Source organism: Phaethon aethereus, assembly GCF_964289735.1.
Source record: "Phaethon aethereus genome assembly, chromosome: 7".
Taxonomy (NCBI): domain Eukaryota; kingdom Metazoa; phylum Chordata; class Aves; order Phaethontiformes; family Phaethontidae; genus Phaethon; species Phaethon aethereus.
Window position 1 is genome coordinate 26,661,129 of NC_138583.1, and position 15,826 is coordinate 26,676,954.

The following is a 15,826-nucleotide window of genomic DNA, read 5'->3' on the forward strand; positions in this document are numbered from 1 at the left end:
TGAGTCCGGGGAAGGGGCACGGCGTTCCCCGGGGTCCCCCGGGAGCCACCCCGCCGTCAGCCGCCACTTACCGGAGGTGCCGGTGCCGGGGAGCGGCGGTTCCGGAGGGCGGCGGGCGAGCGGGCAGGCGCGGGTGCGCGGTAGCCGTGGCGGCGGGGCTGCTGGCCCCCGGCTGCTCCGACACCCGCCGTGATGTCAGCGAAACGTGAGTCCCCCCGCCCCTCTCCGGGCCCGCGGCCCATCCCTGGACCGGGACACGAGCTGGCGGGCACCCCTTCCCTGCCGGGGTCCCGCCACCCACTGCACCCCTGCACCCCGGGGCTCTGTTTCTCCGGCCCCCCGACACCGGCACTTCCCCGCGGACCCCGACACTGGGGTCACTCCCAGCCACGTACTGGGACCTGGGTTGATGCTCAGCTCCATCCATGGAGCAGGAGGGGACCAGAGGGGGGGGGCAGAGACCCCCTGCAAGCCAGAGAAGCAGGCAAAAGCATCTCTCAACGTGTAATTTGGGTGGGAAACACAGGCTGAAACACTGTAATTAAACAGGGGGATAATTCCTGGGGGGTGCCTGTGCTCAGCCCACCCCAGAAGCCAGATACAAAGAGGTTATTGGGGTGCAAGCAATGGCGTTACCTTGGCTGGAGCGGAGCTGTCAGGAGGAGTGGTGGGTCAGCGCCACAGCAGTGCAAAACCCGCATGGGGTGCGGGCTCTGGAGCCCCCCGCAAGCTGCCTCACTGCTCCCTGCCTCAGTTTCCCTGGCTCCCAGGAGTGTGGGACCCAGCATGCCTTTCCAGCACAAACACGCCGTGCATTTACATCTTGCCCCCACCGCTGTGCCGGCGGGATCCCACAGCCCACTCCCCTCCTCCAGGCGAGGAATTTGTGGGATTTGCTTCCCCGGTGAAGCTCAGGCAAAGCAAAGCTGTTGCAGGACCCCTCGGAGGATCTGGTTTCCTTCACCACACTGCAAAAATCTGCTTTTGCTTTCCAACACCCTCCTGCAAATTCGTTCCGGGCTCCGGGGCTTTCATTCAGTCACGTTGTGAATCTGGACACGGCTAATGATGGAAAATGCACCAGGCTTTGGCCCCCCTAAATCTGCCAAGCCCCCTTTCCAGCCCCCCACCACAGAGGGGGGTTTCCTGCTGGCTCTGCCTTCTGCCTTGCCTCCTGCTCCCCCTCCGCGGCCCCCAGCCCCTTGGCTCAGGGCTGCCTCCCTTCCCAGCTCCCCTTGCCCGGCCCATCAAGCGCGGTCCCAGCGTGCCGCAAGTTTTCGGGCCCCGCAAGTCGCGGCGCAGCTGGGGCTGCAGCTGCTTTGGGGGCCAGGAAAAAGTCGGGGAGGCTGAGGTTTTCCTGCATGCACCCTCAGAGCCAATTCACAAATTCAGCAGAGAGGGGACAGGCTGTAGGTGACCCAGCCAGGGGTGCTGAGCCCCCCAGGCTGCTCCTGCTGTGCCCCACTCCCTCACCTTGGGATGAAGCCTGCACATTTGGGCATCCCTGTGCCAAACACGGCCTTACCTGCCCCTACCCCACACAAGGGGCAAAGCAGTGAGGGCGAGCCTCGTCCCAGATGCCACCTTCAGCCCATGCAGCTCCTGGCCAGCACAGAAATAGAGCCAGCACCTAAATCCCAGGCACCACTGAAAAGTGGGGCCAGTGACAGTCCCTGATTGTTTGCTTCTCTTGCTCTTGGCAAGGAGGTGAGGGGGGACAGGTCCTCGCACATGAGGACCCCAGCCCTAGATCCTTCTCCCATGTGCCATAGCCCAGGCGCCTGGCATGTCCCTGTCCGTATGGGGTAACCACAGCCTCTGGGTGGATGGATTCATCCAAGCATCACTGGAGCATCTGCCACCTGCAAGGTGGGAGGAGGCCACATGTCCAGATGAAGATCACCCAGCTGGAGGTAAAATCCAACTGCAGACCTGAGCAAGGAAAGCTCCTGCCATGGTGCAACACAACCCAGCACCTGGAAGCCATGGGCAGCTCAGCTCAGCTCAGCAAAACAAGATAGAACTCAAACCTGGCAGGTAATTAAACCTCCTGCTTAATGAGACTGTTGAATGTGCTAATAAATAGTAGCAGCTATGACTGAGGGGTGGAAGATCTAACCTGTGCTTGATGAGGACCTGTGCTCCATCACACCTTGATTCAATCAGTGCAGCCCCCAGCTGCACCCAGGGCTTGTGGCTCTGGCTGCTGGGAGCAGACTGGGAGGGAAAGAGTGGTCACAGCCCTGCATGGCCTGGCACTGGGGTAAACTACATTCCCAGCTCCCCACCTGTGCTAGCTTGCTATCCCCCCGCTTCCTCCTCGCTTGCCCTGAGGCCAATGAAGCTCCTCAAATCAGGCTTCAAAGGTGCAGCAAACCGCAAGCACCACAGCCCCCCTCCTCCCTCCGTAGCAGTTTGCTCCCCATCACCATTTTTCCCCCCTGTGATGGTTGCATCGAAGCCACATGTCTGCAGATGCTCCTGGTGGGCCCATGGCATCTCTCCAGGGCTCTGTCATCAGGATGTGCCCCTGATGGCAGAGCCGTCACCGCTGGTCCAGGGTACCCTGCTGTTCCTGGCCCCACTGACACCGCACCCTGGCCCAGACCTGATCTCTCAGACCACCCCATGGGGTTCTGGGGCATATGGCAGATGAGGTCAAGAAAAAAACCCACCCTGGAAAAAAAAAAAACCTTGGGCCAAGTGACTCAACGCACATCATGTCAGAGAGGGTTGACAAGCTGCGTTGGTCTGGCAGGGACAGGAATGCGGGTTATGACATAGCAGAAGCAAATGTCACCAGGAGATGCTGGGGCAGGGGGTGCTGCTGGCACACTGCCTGTGGCCACAGGGGTCTCATTCTGATAGTAAACCAAATCTCCCTCATTTCAGCCCAAACTCGCTGCTCCTCTCCATCTCCTGCCATTCAGAGCAGCCTGACACATCCAGGATCCAGCCATCCCACCTCAAGGCGTCTCAGCTCTCCGGGCTCCTAGCCATGGTCTGCTGCGGAGAAAAGGGACAGGCAGCAGGCAGGTCCCTCCTGCTTGTGTGCCATGCGGGACCCGTGCTGGAAAGCAGCCAGGTTCAGGTTTCTCCAGGCTTTTCCAGACCAAATTCCTCCAAAGAACAAACCCGTCAGCAAATTCTAGGGGGAAACAGTTGCAGCTGTGAGCAGGATGGACGAGGGGCTCTCAGGCCGGCCCCAAGAAGTGGTGGCCGTATGGCAAGGGGTGCTCTGGTTCCCGGGCTGCTGCGGTGTCCCCGGCTGGAGGCTGCCGGGCCCCTTCTCCAACAGATGTGGGAATCCTCTCCACAGGAATCCCTCCGCTGTTTTTTTTCCACCAGCTCCATCCAAGAGCAGGTCGTATAACCCGGGGCCAGGAGCCAAAGGGGTGGCGGAGGCTGCATTCCCGGGAATGCCCCCTCTCTGCCCACTGCCCAGCCCCCCCGCCTGACACGGCCATGCCAACTTTGACACCTCGGGGCCGGGTTAGCACAGCTCCCACCGCCCCGCGACATGCCAGGCTCCCCCTGACCCCGCAGCAATCAGGAGCACCCCTAAAAGCCCCTACCCCGCCGCAGTCCTGCTTGCCCCCCCCGCACTGTCTGAGGGGCTGACCCGGCAGTCAGTGGCAGAGGTGCAGGCAGGTGGTGCAGGCAGAAGGTACAGGCAGCAGGCTGCGGGGTCTCTGCTGCCACCTCCAGGGCACTGCTGGCCTCGTCCTCGTCCCCTTGCCGTGACACCGTCCCTGTACCTGGGGCCTGCAGATCCTGGAGCAATGCATGGCCGCCTCAGCACCCTCCCATCTGCCTGCACCTTAAAACAAGCCCCCCCCCCCCGCCATGAGCCCTCACCGCAACGCAGTGTTCTGAGGGGCTTGGGGACCCTCCCGGGGCGCGGGGACCCCCTGCTCAGCCTGCTCTGGGTGCATGGGACTGCACAGCCCCCCCCGGCCGGGGTGGGTGCTCCGGAGGGTGCTGCCAGCCCGGTGGCACCGTGCCCGCTGTCCTCCTTGCCAGCCTCCCTTTCCCCAGCCCCCAGCAGCGCCAGTGGGGCTGGGACGCAGCCGGGGAAGGTGACCCACCGCCAGCGCCCCGGCACCCCCTGCCACCACCGGGGATGGGCGCTGGGGAGGGGGAGCCTGCCCGCCCCCCCCGGGCAGGAGGCTGCCCATTTCCAGGCGTCATTAAAGAGCAATTAGCTGGAAATTAAGCTGAGAACAAGTATTGATTAGCTCATTAAGGCTGGGGGAGCCGGCTGTGGCGGTAGGAATCGCTGCCGCTCGCCCTCATTATGGGCAAGGTTAAAGCTTGTGGTCGGGCAGCTCATTAAAAATGCCAGGGATCAATCGATGTCCCCAGCCCAGCACACCCAGCACCCCTGGGGACACCCAGCCGCCACCTTTCGGGGACTGGCCTGTGACCTCTGGGATGGGCCAGCTCGGGAAGGGACCAAGCACCCTTGCTCCCCTGCATCCACTGCTGCATTCTGAGCTCCCCTGCAGAGGCAGCGGTGTCGCCTTTCGGTTTATCAGCCCCCCAAAACTCACTGGCTGAGGGGTCATCTTTCTTTCCCCCCAACCAGGCGACCCATGGGACAGGTCCCCCCTAGCCCAGCAAAACGACCGAGTCTGTTGGCTCACAGCAGTGCTGCCAGCTCCACAGAGGACCACCAGCACGGCTGGTTTGCAGGGCAGCATGTCAGGACTGCTCCCTACCAGAGCTGAGTTTGTCAGGTCTCAGCCAAGCCCTGCCAGGGGCTTGTGCAGGTTGGGGACAGAGCAAAGGGGACCTTCAAGGATGGGATGAAAACAGCTGGGGAGATGGCGACAGCCAAAAGACACCCAGTGTCTCTGTGTGGATGAGTGCTGTCGTGCCACTGTGCCCTGCACCCCAGCCCTGCAGCTCTTGGGGTGAGCCCAGACCCTGCCAGCTGTCCAGCCACCCAGAGACCTTGTGTCTCCAGTCCTCTGTCCCCTCTAGTGTCCCTCCCATCCCTCTGACGGCCACCAGCATCTCAGGGCCAGCTTCCAGCCAGTACACACACACACAAGAGGGGGTCCCCGCACAGACTGGTGGTGCGGGGCGGGGGGGGTGGGGTGGGGACAGGTGTCATCATTATTTTTGTTTTCTTTGCACTGCCCTGGAAATATATTGTATTCTCAGCTAATCCCGTTCAATTACACCACAATAAAACACATAATAAAAACGTAATTCATTTTTCCCGAGCGTTCCATCTCCCTGCGTCTTGGCAAGCTATTAAAAATTTGTCTTCATTTTTCTGGCAAGAGCCTTGTACCTTTTCATCTTTAATTTATGAGAGCAGAATAGCTACTGACAAGCCCTTATTGCGCAGCGAGGGGCTGCATTATTTATAAGCCGCCAATGGCTGGCTCAGGGGAGATATTTGCAATATGCCGGGGCCGGCAGAAGGAGGGGGACAGATCCCTGACGCACCTGTCCCAATCCGCTCCCCCACCCTAAGGTGGGTGCTGGGTGCAGGGAGCAGCCCCTGCCTGGCCTCTGCCAGCCCCTGCCCGCCGGGGAAGCTGCGGCACAGGGTGGCTCTGGGCTGCCTGGCCCTTATACACCAGCTGCTGCATCTGCCCGTCTCGGGCTTTGCAGCGATTCTCGCCTCTCCGTCCAGGCTCGGCGTGGGGGGTCTGTGGACCGTGGTCGCCTCCATCCCTCCTCTCCCCGCACAGACATCCATCGCTCCCTGGCTGCCCCGGCCTCTGGGTGACACAGCCGCTGCCTGTGGGCTTGCCAGCGTCCCGTGACAGCGGCGGCGCTCTCCGATAGCCTTACATAGAAAGTGGGATAAAAATATCCTCGCTGGAGAGGCAGGTGCAGGCCTGGGGCCGGGGATTGAAGCAGAGCGTCCTGTGAGCGGGCGGCCAGAGGGGGTGGGAGCGTGGGTAGAGCCGGAGGGATGCTCCGGTCTCTCCAAACCAGCAGTATCCAGGGCAGCAGCTTAGCAGGGCCCTGTGCGCGTCAGCGAGCTGCAGAGCCGCCTTGTGCTAAAAAAAGCCCTTCCGACAGCTGGATGAGCTTAACCACACGCCAAGCCAGCCTGAGCCGCGGCAAAGGCAGCGGGCTGGAAATCGGGAGCAGAGCCTGGCCCCGGGGGGCACAAGGGCACCCCGGCAGCCGACCTGGCCGTCCCTCCCGCTCCCATCCTCACCTCGATGGCAGTGCCCAGGAGCTTTTCCACCGTGTACAAACTGGCAAGCGAAACGCTTCTCTCTGCTTTTGGTTTTGTATAAACAACCTGCCTTTATTATTTGGTGTATATAGGTACATTATATGTATATCAAAAATAACTAGAGGAAACCACGGTGCACTTAAAGCTATTTGAGAAGCTCCACCTGAAAGCAAGCGCTCCAGGAGGAGGGGGTAGAGTGACCCCTCGGGGGGAGCCCAGCCCTGAACAGAGATGGCATTAAAATGAGAATAAAAACAGGGACTCTCTGCTGGGATTAAAATGTGCCATTTGCTCTGAGGATGGAAGGAGCAGAAAGCCAGATTAAATCCCCGGAGCAGCCCAGAGGAGAGCAGAGGGTGAGCCGAGAGTGCACGCCCTGGGCGGGAGAGCCCCCCCGCCCGGGGTTCGAGCCACTGTGTGCGCTTGAAATCACTCACCCATGGCTATTTTTGGAGTTTTCCTCTCCGAAAGCTGCTCTGCCATCCTCAGGCATCAGCTGCTGAACCGCTGGGGAACATGGGGTGCCTGCAGAGGGGTTCAGCCCTCAAATGCCATGATTGTCCGCTGCCTCCTAAAGCTGAGGAGCACCATTTTCGTCCCCACCTCACCTCCCCCCGCTCACAAGGTCCCTGGTGTTGCTGCCATGCTCCCCCATGCACCGCACGCAGCTACGGGCACGCGCAGGGTGAGCACGGGAGAAGCACACAGGGGTGCCAGCCAGAAGGTCCCCAGAGCGGGGCTGAGCCCGGGCGTGGGGATGGGGTCCAGCACGGCGAGGTGCCACGTGGCTGTGGGCATCCCGGGAAGCAGGGCTGAGCACCTACGGACACGCGACAGCCAAGGGAAAGCGGCGGCGGCCCCAAGGGGCTCGGAGGAGCGAAGCCCAGCGATGCGCCGGCCCAGCGGCTCCACGGCACGCATCTTCGGCCGCCCCGGGACCCCGTTCAGAGCCCTTTGTTGAAGTAGACGGTCTCCAGCCATGGGACTTTCTCCCGGATCCGAGTTTGGACTTCGGGCTCCAGGCGGCTCACGAGCATCGAGCTGTCGAGGGAACACGGACGCAGGGGATAGAGGGGGGACACCCACTGGGAGCCCTGCATTGGGAAACCACCCGCTGCTGCCCCTTCCCCACCTGCACCCCATGGGGTTGTTGTCACCGCAGCCCAACGCAGACTCTGCCCTGCTGTGTGTGCACGCGCAGTTTCAAGCCTCTGACAGCTTGAAGGAGCAAAAGGACCCCCCATTTTGGGGGTCAGAGAGCACAAGGAGCCCATGCACCCCCTGCCCGCACCCAATGCCCTGCCCCACAGGGCTGCACACGCAGGCAAGGTGCCTGTCCTTACCTTTTCTGCGGGAAGAGTGCGCAGCACAGCGGGGTCGCAAACACCAAGCTGCAAGGGAAAGACACGGAGAGGGGAAGCTGGGCTGCATACCTCACCCACTCCCACCCGGGGCCTGACCCCCAGAGCAGCAAGGAGGCAGCCCAGAGCCATGCCAGGTGCTCAGCCAGGAAAGGGGTAAGGAGTTGCCCTCTCCAAGCTCTAGACTTTGCATTCAGCTCCTGAAATGGGGCAAAACCTGTCCCCATCAGTGTGGGGGAACAGCAATGCTGAGCAGGAGCCCATTGGAGGCTTGAGAGACATCAAGATGGACTAAAACAACTCCTGGCCCCAGAACCTCACACGGGACCCATCTACCTGGGGGTGCAACAGCCTGGCCGAGCTCCAGCATCCCCCCAAGGAGCTCTGGGGTGGCTCTCTGTCAGCAGAGCCCCCAGCAGCACGGCTCCACGTACCCAGGCTCAGTCTGTGCCCACGGCAGCAATGCCCGTTGGCAGAGTGTGACTTACCAGAGTCCCACCAGGCCGACCTGCAGAGGAGCGTTCAGGTACGGGTACCGCTGCCGGGGACAGGGAGAGGCTGTGTGTCAGTGGGTCAGATGAGGCGGGAAGGGGTCTGTTCCCCAACGGGGTGCCAGCCCTGAGGGGTGCCAGCACTGTGACAAGCTGGGGGCCGTCCCCCTGCCCACCCTCTCCTCCCAGGACCAGCAGTACCTTCAGGAAAGCTCTCTTCTCCAGGGCATTCATGATCACTGGGGGGATGGCTGGGGCAGAGGAGAAGGAGGTGAGCTCCCAGAGCTCACGGTCCCCGCCAGCCATGGGACCCTGTCCCATACTGCCAGGGACTGGCTGCAGCTCTCGGACACGGGTGGTTGGAGGGGACACTCACCCATGGCCGGGGCTGCCATGCCGATGCGGGACACTACGACCTGGAAAATGGCCTTCTGGGCTGCAGCTGTGGACTCGCCCAGGCGGTTCCCATTCTCATCCACGATGGGGATCCCCAGCTTGAGCTCTCTGCAGGGAGAGCCGGGGTGAGGGGGGGCCCAGGGCACACGGGTGGGGCTATCAAGGAACAGGGCAGGGAACAGCACAGGGGCTCATCTCCAAGAGAGGTTGGTGTCCTCCTGTATGCCCCATCCACTGCCTGCGTAATAAACTGGGGGGGTCTCAGCTAGACCCACATTCACACTTGGGGGGTCCTCAGCAGGGCTGGACAGGGGTGGAGAGTTCACAGTTGGCATTAACTGATAACTCCCTGGGATGCAATGGGGTGCTTGTACCCTCAAACCAACCCCCCCAGGGTAAGGGGTGCCAGCAGGGAGAGGAAGGAAGCCCTCTGCAAGCCCAGGTCACTGCTCCTCCTGTCCCCCACCAGTGCCTGGTGAACCCCGTTCCCGCCCCGGGGCTCACCTCTGCCTCATCAGCGGGATGTTGATGCAGTTGGCAGCAGCCACAGCCGCGAAAGGCACGTACCGGCCGATGATGGCTGGCAAGTGCTGGTGGGGCAAGCAAGAAGCACATCACGCAGAGGGTCTGGGGGCAGAGCTGGCTGTCCCCAGGTCTGCCACTGTCCCCCTGCAAGACCCAGCCCCACCAGGGAAAACCGCTCCCTCCTGCCCTGCAACTCCCAGCTGGTGAAAGCTGCACAGGCTAGAGGGTCCGGGGGTCCCACGTCCCCACTCAGCCCTGGAGGGAGGCTGAGGGGTGAAAGAACCCCGGAGAGATACATCTGGGTATGTATACATGTATGATACAGCGGGGTGGGGGGGACAAGGCCATCTCCGGAGCCATGGCTGGGGAGAGAGCCTGGGCTGCCTTGGGCTGGTGCCCCCAGGCAACCCCGTTCCTCCATTTTCTCTACTGCTGCAGGTGACGGGGAGCTCAGGGAGACCCCATAGGGAGTGTCCAGGTGTCCTGGCCAGTGATGGCCAATGGCCACCTTACCTTGGTGAGTGATTTGAGCCCCAGTGCTGTGACAACTGCCCCCGTGGTCGCACTCACATAGGCCGTCCCCAGCTGGCTGTAAGGGCAGGAGGTGACACCGATGAGCCAGGGTCCCCCCATCCCACCACCCCGCCAAAGGAAGGGACAGCATGACCTTCAATAGTGGCAGGACACCTGGGTTCCTCTCCCAGCTCTACCACCAACCCCGACAGCCCCACTGGTGTCAATCTCTGGCTGCGCCAGGTCCCCATCATCCCATTTCATGATCCCCCCCACTGTTCAAGAAGCTGTTCAAGGCACTCCTCCCCGGCATTTTGGGGTGCCCTGGGGACCTGGCCAGAGGGGTGCTTACCTGGGCGTGATGGGTGCATCCCCACTGCGGTTGGTGTAGTTGACGATGGCGTTGAAGGACTGGTTGATCCACTGCCAGAACAGCACAGCTGGTGTGGTCCTACCAGAGAGAAGAGGGCACTGGTGGCACCAGGGGATGCCACCTGTGCTCCTATCGCACAGGTGCACTGCAGCGTGCAGGACATGTGTCACCTCCTCACCCCAGGGCCAGGAGGATGCCTGGGGGTGGTGGGGGGAACCCTCACCCCAGCCCTGGGCTGAAGAGGGGACAGGTACCTGTAGAAGGTCAACATGCAGCCAGTGATGGTCATGTTCATGGGGACCTGGGCGGACATGCGCCCTATGAGGAGCATCTTCTCACCCGTGTCGGGGTGGAAAGCCGAGTCGTAGATGTACTTTGCCCGCCAAAGCTGGTCCTCCGTTAAACCCGGGGGTACCGTGCCTGCCCTGCCAGGTAAGGGTAGTGCCTGTTGAGGGACTCTCTGCCAGCACCCATGCCCTGTCTGGTCCCCCATCCCACGTGGGGCAGCTGGGAGATGCCTTGGGGACCAGCCAGGCAATTTGGGGGGATGGTTTTGGCCGGGCAGGGTACCAGCACTGCTCCCATTCCCACTCCTGGGGATGGCCCTGAGGCCATATCGTGCCCCAGAGCCAGTCCTGGGGGTACACCCTGTGTCCCCCCCGGGTACCTGTAGTCCTCCACCACCCGGCGAGCCTCCTCCAGCGTGGCCCCCGAGAGCAGCAGGTTTCGGGGGTCGGTCACCATGAAGAAGTGCTTGGCCCGACCCTGGAAGGTGCTCTGGTCCCAGCGGGGCTCCCGGATGTTGATGGTGGCAGGGAGGGATGGTGGCATCGTCTGGGGGAGTGGGTGGTTAAGTGGGATGTGGTACCCCCCTCACCCCCTGCTGGGGCAGCTCTGGGGCTCCCCCAGCCTGGTGGGACATGGGGATGAGGAGCCCCCTCGCCATGGAGCCAAGTGGGACCCCTAAGCCCAACCAGCAGATGGGGCAGCTTGCGGGTGGGTGACTTCACCACTGCACCCCCTTCACTCTGGGAGCCCCCCGGCCTGGCTTGACTAGGGCCCCTCAGCCCCGCAGAGCACCCTGCCACGGAGAGGGGAGGGGACGGGGACCTGCCGCCGCGGGGCCAGGGCTGCCGCCAGTGGCAGGGGGGCGAGGAAGGGCGCGGGAAGGGGGAACGCCCCGCCCGGGAAGGCACCCGAGCACACGGCCCGAGCACACGCCCACGCCCGCCCTTCCCCGCGAGAAGCGGGGCTCTGCTTCCCCCCGCCCTCCGTGGGCCGAGAATCCCTCCCCCCACGCATGACACCCCCCCCCCCCCCAGCACGGCGACCCGGGCCAGGGGCGACCCGCGCACTCACGGCTTCCCGGGCAGCGCCCGCCGTGCCCGCGCCGCCGCCGCCACCGCCCCACTCCCGCCCGGCGCGCTGACGTTCGGTCTCGTCACGGGGGGCGGTGCCGCGCGGGGGGCGGTGGGGGCCACGCGGGACCTGGCCGGCTGCGGGGGGGGCGGTACGTGCCAAGCCGCACACGGCGCCTGCCCAGCCCCCGACTGCGTGCGTGGGTGCGCGGGCGGGTGCGCGCGGGAGTACGGGCGGGTGCGCGCGGGAGTACGGGCGCGTGGGCGCGCATGCTTGCGTGGGTGTGCCCGTGTATGCTCACGTGGGTCTGCGCGTGTGCGCTCACGTGCGTGTCCGTGTCCGTGCCTGTGCGTTCACGTCGGCTTCCGCTCGGGTGCTCGTGTGTGTTTTCACGTGCGTGTTTCTGCGCGTGGCAGTGGGCACAAGGGCTGTCTCCGTTTCAGCCGTGTGTATCCGCGGCTCGCGCGGGCTTTGATGCCTGTGCCACGCGCGCGTGTGCTTGTATCGTTGTGCTCACGCGTGTTGCGTTGGTGTTCACGCGTGGCACGGCAGCTGCGTGCGAGTGTGTGCAGGGCAGCGCCTCTGCAGCAGTGGGCGCCTGCTTGCGCATAGGGTGGTGCGTGCGGGCAGACGCGTGTGCACGGCCGTGCCTGCGTGCCTGTGTGTGAGCAGGGCTGCGCACACGCGTGTGCGGGCAGCGGCGCTCCGTGGGTGTCCGCGAGTGTGCGCAGCAGGCGGCACGGCTGGGCTTGCAGGCGTGTGCCTGCGCAGGGGTATAAACACGCATGCCGTGGACGTGTGCGTGCATGGGGTGTGTGTGTGTGTGGGTGCGTGTCCCCACACCGGCCGCGCCCCGCCAGCCCCTAACCCAGGCCCTTCCCCCCCGCCCGGTGTCGGGGTACCCAGGCGGGGCTGCCCCGGGGCGCAGCGCGGACCCTGCCCCCGTGGGCGTGGGGGGACGCCCCCGTCCCGCTCCCCGCCGCCGCCGCCGCCGTCGCCCGGCCGCCGCCCCCCCGCAGCCCCCCCGCCCGCCGCGCATCACCTGAAACCGCCGCGGTGTCGGATTCGCGCTGGCGGCGCCGGGCCCCGCCGGGGGGTTACGGCCGGCCCGGGGTGGCGGCGAGACCCTTCGGGGAGGCGGGCACGGGGGGACACCGGCTCGCATCACCGGAGTGAGCGGGGGACACGACGCGACGCCCCCCCTCCCCTGGCCGTGCCTCAGTTTCCCCTGCGTGCCCCCGCGATGCTCCGCGCTAAGGGAGGGGCTCGGGGGGGGGGCGCACCACATCCCTCGCCCCACGCAGCCCCGGGGGGGGACGCGTCCTCCCCGAGTCCCACCGCGCCGTGCCCCGCGGGGGGGGCGCAACACACAGGGTTCTCCCCCCACCAGCTGCAAGGCCAGCCCTTGGCCGCTCTTGATTGACAGTTCCCGCGCCCGACGGCCGCGCCGGTCCCGCGGGGGCAGCCAATCCCCGCGGGCGGAGGGGCGGGAGGCGGTGCTGCCCCCCCCGCCTCTCCACCCCCCCCCCCCCCCGCGCTGCCGGGTGTCTCTTTCGCAGGTGGCACCATGGGGACAGGTGAGGAGGGCACGGGGCGGGGGGGCACGGCGGTGGGGTCCCCAGCGCCCCTTCGGGGAGGGGGCATGGCCGGCTGATGCTGGGGGGGGCCAGCGGGAGAGGGAGGCTGGCAGGCGGCGGGGACACCGGCGTGGCCCCCCGGCCGGGGCCATCACTTATTTATTGAGGTCAGGCTGGGGCGAGCGGGGGATGAAGAAGCGGGGGCGGGGCCCGTGGTGGCGTTTCACCCACGCTTGGAAAATCCCCGCGGGGGCAGCGGGCCCGTCCCCTGCCCTATGGCAGCTTCCGGACGTGTAAATCCGGCGGGGCTCCGGGGAGAGTAGAGAGGGGCTTTCCCCCCCTCCTGCTGCAAAGCCTCCCCAGGGAGGGGCCGGGGGGGGGGTCAGGTCCTGCTCTGCGGCGTAAAGCTGAGGTCCCCGTGTGCCCTCTACGGAGCCTTCCCGGATTTACAGCGCCAGGTAAAGTCCCTTTGCAGCCCAGCATCCTTGTCCCAGGGCAGGGCAGCCTGTGCCTGCCACCCCCATGGTGGTAACCCGGACCCTGGGCAGTTTGGCTCCCAGGGTGCTATAGGACAGGAGGGGACAGGGCTGGAGAGGGGGGGTCACAAGGCTCCTTGTCCCCCCAGGCTGTGCCACTGTGCCCGGGACCCGTCCTGCCAGCGCCGAGCACCCACGCCAGCCGGCTCCAGCACCGTGCTGCTAAGAGAGAGCGGTGCCCGAGCCTGGGCATGTGCTGCTGGACTATGCCATGTCCCCCCCCGGCTGGCGGGCAGCCCCGGCCCCGTGAGGACACGACCAGCCCCAATCCGGACGCCGAGACGCCGGGGTGCCCAGCGCCGCCATGGCCCAGGGCTGGGACATGGCGCTGTCGGGGATGACGACGGGCAGCCGGTCGCGGAGCTCCAGCAGCGAGGCCAGCCTGGCTCCCCACTGCCTCCTCAGCAAGCAGAGCCGCCTGCTCAACGGGGCCACCCAGGGCAGCCGCACCACCTCCCCCATGGGCCGTGTCATCCTCATCAACGCCCCCATCGAAGGTGCGTGGGGTGCCCTCCTGTCCCTCTGCCCACCCGCATGGCTGGAGGGGCCCGGACACCTGGGTTCCCTGGGACTGGGGACAGGGAGAGTTGTCCTGGGACTGGGAACGTCCCCAGCAAGAGAGACACCCCCACACACACCCAGCCTGGGTGACGTGTCCTGTCCCCACAGCCAACAGCAACGAGAGCAACATCATCAATGCCATCACGGTGGAGAAGAGTGTGGATGGCAAGCTGGGCTTCAGCGTCCGTGGCGGCTCCGAGCACGGGCTGGGCATCTTCGTCAGCAAAGTGGAGGAGGGCAGTGCTGCTGGTAAGTGGGACAGGGCAAGGGACACCAGTGGGGACAGGTATGTGCCAGCAAGACCCTCTCAGGGACCTGCCAGTGACACGGTGCCACAGTGACGATGCCACCCTTCATGGTGGCAAGCCACCATTTGCTCCCTGCTGCCTCTGGCCATGGGGTTTTCAGGCTTCCCACGGAGAAGGGCAGGGGACAGGAGTGATCAGCCCTGTGCCAATGGCTCTGAGCTCCATCCCCAAGCCACAGCGAGGTGACAAGCCCCCCATGCCTGCCATGGCCTCGGTGCGATTGCCGGGCATCCCCACCTCTGTTCCCATTGGGTTTGGATCAGGTTGGGGACACATTTAGGGAGGGGACGCCAAACAAGGGCATTGGTACCGAGTCAGGTGCCCAGCTAAGCTGTGTGCCCCTCACAGAGCAGGCTGGGCTGTGTGTTGGTGACAAGATCACGGAGGTGAACAGCGTGAGCCTGGAGAGCATCACCATGAGCAGCGCCGTCAAGGTCCTCACCGGCAACAACCGCCTCCGCATGGTGGTCCGGCGGATGGGCCGTGTGCCAGGCATCAAGTTCTCCAAGGAGAAGACGGCGTGGTGAGCAGGGCGTCCCTCATGTCAGCATCCCAAAGCCCAGCTCCATGGAGGACATGGTGGGGAGGCTTGGTGGGGGAAGCTGGGGGACCCCTGGGGGAGAGCATTGGAGGTGTTGGAGACCTCCAACAAGGTGGGGAGAGCCCAAGGTGGGGCACAGGATGGGATAGGAAGGTCTGGAGCAGGCAGAGTGGGTGCAAGCCCCATCCTCGCCATCCCCCATCCCCATCATTCTCGTCTGCTGGGTGACACCAATGTCCTCATCCCACTGAAGAATGAGAGACAGACCCCTGAGTCCTCCTCAACACTGTGCCCATGCTCCAGGGTGGACGTGGTGAACAGGCGCCTGGTGGTGGAGAAAAGTGGCTCAACGCCATCGGAGAGCGGCTCCGAAGATGGGCTGCGCCGCATTGTCCACCTCTACACCACCTCTGACGACTACTGCCTGGGCTTCAACATCCGTGGCGGCAGGGAGTTCGGCCTCGGCATCTACGTCTCCAAGTACGGGCACCCAGGGGCACGAGGGGGATGCGGCACCCCGATCCCCACTGTGCCCACGCTGGGGCTGGCACCCCAATCCCCCCTCCCTGGCTGAGTCCCCCACCCTCATAAGACTGTGGGCATCACCCACCGTGGGTGCTGGGGCGTGGGGCCACCCAGGTGGAGGTGTGGGGCAGGAGCAGGGCTGCGGCGAGGGCTCAGCCCCATCCTGCCCCCCACCCCTACTGCCCTAGGGTGGACCCTGGGGGCCTGGCGGAGCAGAACGGCATTCGGGTAGGAGACCAAGTCCTTGCAGCCAATGGAGTCAAGTTTGAAGACATAAGCCATAGCAAGGCAGTGGAGGTGCTCAAGGGGCAGACCCACATCATGCTAACCATCAAGGTACCCACGCCCGGCCCCATGGGATCCCCAGGCGAGGCGGGGGGTCGGTGTGTCCCTGTGCTGGTGCTGCCCCAGCTCGGCCCAGCACCCGTGGGGCTGGCTCGGCTGCCGGCTGGTTGGGTTTCAGGCAGGTGGGAGCGGGGGGGATGCATTATTCATGGCTGGCACCAGATCGGGTTCACCCAGGGCAGCCGGTGCATGCTGACCCCCACATCC

General features: G+C 64.7%; 2 protein-coding genes across 2 annotated transcripts in view; one reads left to right on the plus strand and one right to left on the minus strand.

The window, feature by feature from the left end:
* Positions 1–7,152: 7,152 nt before the first annotated feature.
* LOC309407019 (sideroflexin-1-like) lies at positions 7,153–10,776 on the minus strand (the record flags this gene model as incomplete). Its single annotated transcript, XM_082002417.1, has 10 exons — positions 10,535–10,776; positions 10,122–10,292; positions 9,847–9,945; positions 9,495–9,570; positions 8,961–9,046; positions 8,437–8,564; positions 8,262–8,311; positions 8,058–8,107; positions 7,552–7,599; positions 7,153–7,249 (listed from the first exon to the last, which is right to left on the minus strand). Exons 1-10 carry the CDS (start codon positions 10,696–10,698, stop codon positions 7,153–7,155), a joined length of 969 nt encoding a protein of 322 aa, XP_081858543.1. The 5' UTR covers positions 10,699–10,776.
* Positions 10,777–13,643: 2,867 nt separating this feature from the next.
* The window catches only part of PDZD7 (PDZ domain containing 7), a gene marked incomplete at both ends in the record, with an annotated part of 2,503 nt that continues 320 nt past the window's right edge, over positions 13,644–15,826 (plus strand). Inside the window, 5 exons of the mRNA XM_082002304.1 lie at positions 13,644–13,836; positions 14,009–14,149; positions 14,557–14,731; positions 15,053–15,229; positions 15,463–15,725. Coding sequence (XP_081858430.1) covers positions 13,644–13,836; positions 14,009–14,149; positions 14,557–14,731; positions 15,053–15,229; positions 15,463–15,725 — 949 coding nt within the window. The remainder of the gene's footprint in view (positions 13,837–14,008; positions 14,150–14,556; positions 14,732–15,052; positions 15,230–15,462; positions 15,726–15,826) is intronic.